The sequence below is a fragment of the Chenopodium quinoa genome, unplaced genomic scaffold, assembly GCF_001683475.1.
Source record: "Chenopodium quinoa cultivar QQ74 unplaced genomic scaffold, ASM168347v1, whole genome shotgun sequence".
NCBI lineage: Eukaryota > Viridiplantae > Streptophyta > Magnoliopsida > Caryophyllales > Amaranthaceae > Chenopodium > Chenopodium quinoa.
Window position 1 is genome coordinate 1,298,907 of NW_018743574.1, and position 6,828 is coordinate 1,305,734.

A 6,828-nucleotide genomic window follows, 5' to 3' on the forward strand; every position below is an offset into this window, starting at 1 on the left:
CATGCATATTCAGATTTTTCTCTAACCACTCTTTAGTTAGATAGGGAATCTGTTCTTTCAAAAAAAAAAAAAAAAAAAAAAAAAAAAAGATAGGGAATCTGTTATATATCCTTGCCACAATGATTTGCTTTACTCATAACAATTTAACAAACCACACAAATTCCGTTGTAAACGTCATAATTCCATTATTTTCATATATTTTTTTTTTGAAGAAACATTATTTTCATATTTAGTCAAGCGAGCTTCATTAAACTATTTGCTAATCAACGCTTAAAACAGAGTAATTAACAGAGTTACAAAGATAAGAAGAGAGTACAAAAATTATTCTACCAAATCAAAACTTCATTACTATCAAAATTTAACTACAGATTTCTTCAACTAGAAATCTAATTACATCCGATGTTTACACTCATTTCAGACTAAAAACAAAGATTATTAGCAACCCTAAAATCAGGCTAAAACAGCAATTAACAGAAAATAGACCTAATTCATCAAGTTTAGTGGACTAAGAAGATGAACAGATCACAGACCTTGATGAATATCATCAATCATCTCAACAACTGATTTCATCACAGGAGAAGGAGCAGCAGGCTCAGTAGATTGACGCACATCAACAGAAGCGGAATCTCCCACACCAGATCCATACTCACCGCTTGTAATCGGATAAAATCCTGACCGTCCAGTACTAACAGCAATCGATTGGCGGAGGTGAGGAAAAGGAGAAGCGAGTCCATGAATGACAAGCTTGGAATTGTAGATTAGGTTAGGGTACTTGATTTTGATGTAGTTGATTCTTACCGGAGACATCACACCGCCGCCGCCAGGGGTGGTGATTGTGAGAGTTTCGCCGGATTCTAGCGTCGGAAAAACCGTCGACACTGGGAGAGATTCGAGGTCGGCGAGTTTTAGCATTTGGTTAGGGATTATGTGGAATCGGACGCTGTGAACGTAGGAGTGGCCGCCGTGGAAGATTGTGGAGTCGTCGACGGCGAAGATCGTCATGTTGTGTAGAGTCACAAGCTCAGCGTACTTGATACGCATTGCAAGGGCGAGGACACTGTAACCGCTTACTCGGAGACGAATCATCGCCTCCGCGAGCATCACGCGGTTGAGCGCCATGGCAGGGTTAGGATGAGGAAGATTGAGTGACGTCATCTTGTCCATTGAGCAGGAGTACGGCGAGACGTGAGAGATGAAGCCTTGGAGGCCATGGATGATGACGTGGTCGCCGATGTAGAGGTCTGGACGAGTGATCTGAGCGCCGCTGATGAAGATTGCGGTGGAGTTGGCGGCGGAGGTGACGGTGAGGCAGCGGCCGGGGAGAATCGTCTCGATTTTCGTGCCGAAAATGAGGCGATTGAGGTAATCGCTAGGGTACAAGCCTGAGACGGTGTGCTCTTGCAGAAGCAGAGCGAGCGAGCACGAAGGACAGGTGCGAACAGAGGAGTCCACCGGAGCGAAGATTGTGATAGGGCCGAGCCACCGGAGGTGTGAGGCGGAGGAGAGAGAGAGCGAGTGCGACGCTGTTGCGAGCTCGTGGAAGCCGAGATCGCTGAGAATTTTGGTGATGGCGGTGAGAGGAGAGAGAAACTGAGGTTGATTCAGAGCTTCGGAGGAGGAATACGGAAATGGCGGCGAAGAAGGTGAAGGTGAAGGTGAGGAGGAAGATGATGAGAATGTGAAGGTGGAGGAGGTTGTATCAATGGCGGAAATGAGTGAAACAGAGGTGAGAATTGCGAAGAGGAAGATGACGACCTGAAATTGAGACGCCATTGTTGAGAGCTTCAAAGGAGGAGAGAGAAAGTTTTCTAGAGAGAGAAAAAGGGTAATGGTGGGAGTGTGGATTCAGGTGACGGTTATGGTGGCGGTATATATAGGCGCGAAAATGGATTCATTTAGAAATAGAAAATGTCCTTTCTCTTTCCAGAACTTTCTTTCCTTGTTTTAACTTTTATCCATTTGGGATTTTGCTCCCCCCCCCCTCCCTTTTTATTTTTTTATTTTTTATTTATTTATTTGTTTCTAATAATCAATGTTGAAATTACTGAGTACCATATTTATTTTAATTATAAAAATTAATTTTTGTAAATTTTTATACTACTTAGTAGTTGTAAAATGTCAAAAAATTATAGCAATTCCGTCAAAGAAAAAAAAAAAACAAATTATAGCAATTGAAATTGTAAAGATATACAAGCTACTACGTGACATATATGAGTGTCGATAAAAAAATTATACTTAATATATAATTTTAAGCTATTTGAATGTACTTGTATTAATGTATAATTTTCAAACTAATTTAACATATGGAGTACAAATTTGCCCCATCAATGCATCGCGTACATTCTCCAATCAATAATTTTTAAATACAAATTCATATTACAAATGTATACATATATATATGTACGTATATACAAACACTTTTATATGTACAATTGTTTTTGATATAAATTGTGAAATTTACTATGATTTCAATTGTGAAACTAAGCAATCTCATAAATCAAGGTTATCTTGGTAGCCTATTTTTGAGTATCCAAAAATTTTCACATTTTGAATACCTTCATTATATGAGGTTAGTCATTCATGAAGTTGTAAACATAAATCACACTATCAAGATGGTTAAAACAGGCCGAATAAAAAGGAAGTTCGAACAAAAGTTTGATGTTTGGACCAAAAAAATAATGATCTCCTAGCTATTATAGTGTAAAGTAACAAAATGTAAAAATCGTAAAAATTCATTGTTGTATGGTCAAACTTATGTCCTCATCCGCGATTTAATAGAATATAGTTAGCTTGTACGGAGTACTAAATTAAAGGAAAAGGGGAAAAGGGACAAGTTAAAGCAAATATAGAAATGATAATACTAGTATAAATAATAAATGCATATTCTGTAAAATTCATCTCAGGTATATTCTTTGAGGGTTACTAGTCTCACCACCAATCAATTTGATTAACTCAGAAATTAAAAACTTGCTGAGATTTGAAAATTTGAGAGTTTTTAGCATCACAAATATGCAACATAATTGAATATTTACTGCTTCTCAATCACAATATGCATAATTCCTATGAAGCCCTTTTCTGTTTATACTTCATGGCACAGAAGAAGTACACCAACAGGTTCAACAAGCTAAGAACAGCCCATAGAAAGAAATAATTATAAAGCTGACCCTTGTCTAGATTATCAGGTATCCACCCGGGTTTCCCCCCAGCAGTTGTGATGGCTGTCACGATTGTTAGGACAAGCGAGTTCAAGTAACTTCCCAATGAAGATGTTAGGAGTGAAAATGCAGTGCACAAACTTCTCATGGCATCGGGTGATTGATCATAGAAGAACTCCATCTTACCAATGTAGAAGAATATCTCTGCAGCCCCCATCAGGAAGTACTGAGGGATTTGCCAGAAGATGCTAACTGGGCCTGCTAGACGTCTGATCTCAACTATACCGGCAGCTAGCATGCAGAAAATGGAAATAACTTGTCCGATACCCATTCTTTGCAGCTCGGAGAAACCCTTTGGTTTGCCTGAAAACCTCCTGGCTACAGGTACAAGAATCTTATCGTAAAAAGGGACCCAAAAAATGATGCTCATTATACTGAAAGTTGCCAAGGAGGCTGCTGGGACTGTAAAGGATCCTACTGCTTTGTCCATGACCATTCCTTGCTCGATGAAAGTAGTCGACATTTGTTCATACACTGCTGAAAAGACAATTGCAGTTGCCCATATAGGGACCATACGGATCAACACCTTCAGCTCTTCGACCTGTGTTACTGTACACAATCTCCAACTGTTGGAGAAGTCCTCTGTTTTCATTTCAGTAGCTGACAAACAAGCTGCTTTATCCAGGAACCTGCAGAGATGCACGGTATGTTTAATCGCACAGAGGCATACTACATACTACAGATATGCAAGAGCAAGAGGGGAAAGAGACTTTTGAATCAAACAATTCAGACTTGCTAAATTATATAAAAACAGTCCTTTAAGCTTATCTATATTTTCTCTATAACTTATAAGATTTGATACTTTTCAAAGGAAATTGGTGATACATAAATAATAAGAAAGCTAAAAGATGCAAGTGATGAGAAAATTACTTCATTTCTTCAGTGTGCTTCAGCTTTCGACTTCCTTCAATTGCTGAATGTGTGTCTGAAGTCTCATACAGAAGACTACTATCTTGTGGAACCTCCAACTCGAATTTCAACACTGATGCAACTACAACCTGGCATATCCTTGTTAATGGACTACCACCTGGACTTTGAAACCGGTAGAGTGGAGTTCCGCAAAAGAAAAATACAATAGAAACAACCATGAATAAGGCAGGAATTCCGAACCCTATGCCCCATCCTACATTTTCTTGTATCCAAACAATTACAGTACTTGCCATAAGGCAACCAATGCTGATAGCAAAATAAAACCAATTGAAAAAAGATGCCTTCTGTACCCTCTCACTAGGGTCCGTATCATCAAACTGGTCAGCACCAAACGAAGAGATACATGGCTTAATCCCACCCATTCCTAGTGAAACTAAATAAAGCCCTGCATATAATATTGCATACTGTGATGGTGTAGCTGAAGGGCAAATGGAACCCTCACATTCAGCAGGCTTAAACATCGGAAATGATGCAGATAGGGTGAGAGTAGACATCCCCTACAAACGTAAGAACAGTATGTCATGAGAAAGAGGGACTTAATAGAGATATAAGGGGGCGGGGGTTGGACGTGTCTTTTATTCCTCCATCCCTAAAAGAAGTCAACATCTTGTAGTTTCTGAAATTCCACAAAGAAGTTGGCATTCCAATTCATTGAGATTTTCCTCTATTTTTTTCTTTAAAATTGGGCCCCTCACCACCCTTTCTCCTTGATATCTGCCAAAAAGATGTTGAGCTTACTTCAGGGACAAAGGGAGTATCATTTTAATTTGATACTGCCACTACGATGCATGATAGCAAATGCACATAGCAGTCAATAGGATAAAATTGATGAAGAATATTCAATGATCTCATCAGTTTTAGCCTAACATGCAGAAAAAGTAGAGCGAACAAGAAAAAATCAAAAAATTACGAGGAAATGAATCATGGAGAACACAGCAATCGTCCAATATTTTCCCCAATATGCATCAGCCAAAAAAGCTCCAATAAGAGGTGTTATGTAACATGTGCCTGACCAGGTGGAGACCATCTTTGCAGCGGAGACATTTCCTTCATGCAATTTTTTGGTGAGATAGCTAACCAGGTTTGTATTGACACCATAGAAGGCAAGACGCTCACAGACCTCATTACCTGTGCACAGAAGGGGAAAGGAGGCAGGGGAGGGTTAAACAGTTAGGACTTGTAATTAGAGCATTCGTAAAAACATATTTAATGTTGCACAAATACTAGCATTCTGCAGTCCAACACACCAAGAATGAAAATGCAGGCTTTCCAGTTTCCAGTTTTGCTCTTGAGGACAGGCTTCCCTGAAAAATCTAGCGAGCCATCTCCAGCAGTTAAATTACCATGCTCCTCCTACAAAGATATATATACAGATCAGGAGCAGAGAAGTAGTCCTTCAAATCTGCAAAGCATTACCAAGACTCTAAACAGCGGATATTTCACAGTCGATACTGGTGTCAACTTGAACAAAGTAGATATCAAAAGAAATCTCAGCTTATCAGCTGCAATTGTCAATGGCTATTGGCTAGCAATTCATAAGAAGCGTACATAAATAACTCCTGATTACCAGTTCAGTAATTTGGCCGTCCAAGTTGTCTACTAGATTGACACTTTTCAAAGGACTAATAACTTTATCTAACAGGATTAAGATTGATACATACTTCAGAATTCATTCTTGCTGAAACAAAAAAATACCCAAGAATTCTACAAGTCAAATGTCTCACTGACCCATTTAGGTTAATGCAAGGAAGTATAAGAGTGAGTTTTACATTTGAAATGATTTATAATCTGACGCAGGCAGCGTATGAGATTTGGCCAATTGGGTTGACAAGGCCATCTCACGCAAAATTTTGCCTGGCATGAACATGAGCCAGTCAGAATCCAGGCCAATAGCAGTAGCTGATTAGCAAGACTCAAAGAGTACCCATCTTCTTGAGCTTGAGGTAGTCAGAAAACTCAATATTCCATTTTTAAGACTGTTCTACAAAATTGCTCCATTTCCGGATTTGATCATGGGGACCACATACCACACAACTGGCCCGGCCACTTTTGCCTTGTATCCATCAACTCCACTCAACCAAATATTATCGAAGTAAAAAATGGCTTGAGAGCAAACAATTAAGGACAGAGGAAGTAGTTATAATGGCGAATAAAGAAAATAAAATAAATACTTTATGCTTATAAGAATAAATTATCTTGGATACTGCAAAAACCATATCTTAAGCAAAATACCACCCCCATATCTAATCCATAATATCTAAACAAAAAATTCAGTAAACAAACATAATCCTCCTACAATGATGTTAAGCTAGACACCCCCAACCCGAAACCCGAAACCCGAGTCGTTTCTGTGCTACATAGATAAGATTAGTAATTGAACCAACTCCGATTTCCAAACAAACAACAATTTTAAGACATAATAAAAAAACCAAGTATGGAAATTCAACAAAGAAAGAGGTAAATCAAAGAGTAAAAAACACAGGAGAGTGGAAATACCTGAAGAAGTGCATCTTCCAGAAGAAGTAGCTGATCATCAAGAGTACCCATTTCTTAAGCAACCTGCTAATGTCTTCTTTCTCTCTCTAAACCTTGTAATTACTTTCTTAATCCACTTTGCCTTCAAACTTGTATCCACCATAGTTTGAGTTTAAAATACTTTAAAAAACATTGACGTTCTCAAATT

General features: G+C 38.7%; 2 protein-coding genes across 2 annotated transcripts; both read right to left on the bottom strand.

Annotated features, from left to right (window-relative positions):
- Window positions 1–313: 313 nt before the first annotated feature.
- On the bottom strand, window positions 314–2,207 carry LOC110681887 (fasciclin-like arabinogalactan protein 21). Its single transcript, XM_021858038.1, has one exon. It carries the CDS (start codon window positions 1,771–1,773, stop codon window positions 523–525), a length of 1,251 nt encoding a protein of 416 aa, XP_021713730.1. The 5' UTR covers window positions 1,774–2,207; the 3' UTR covers window positions 314–522.
- A 676-nt stretch (window positions 2,208–2,883) lies between these two features.
- Window positions 2,884–6,828, bottom strand: LOC110681890 (protein NRT1/ PTR FAMILY 8.3-like). Its single transcript, XM_021858039.1, has 5 exons — window positions 6,642–6,828; window positions 5,393–5,498; window positions 5,056–5,273; window positions 4,086–4,642; window positions 2,884–3,844 (listed from the first exon to the last, which is right to left on the bottom strand). The coding sequence occupies exons 1-5, from the start codon at window positions 6,690–6,692 to the stop codon at window positions 3,061–3,063; spliced, it is 1,716 nt and encodes a 571-aa protein (XP_021713731.1). The 5' UTR covers window positions 6,693–6,828; the 3' UTR covers window positions 2,884–3,060.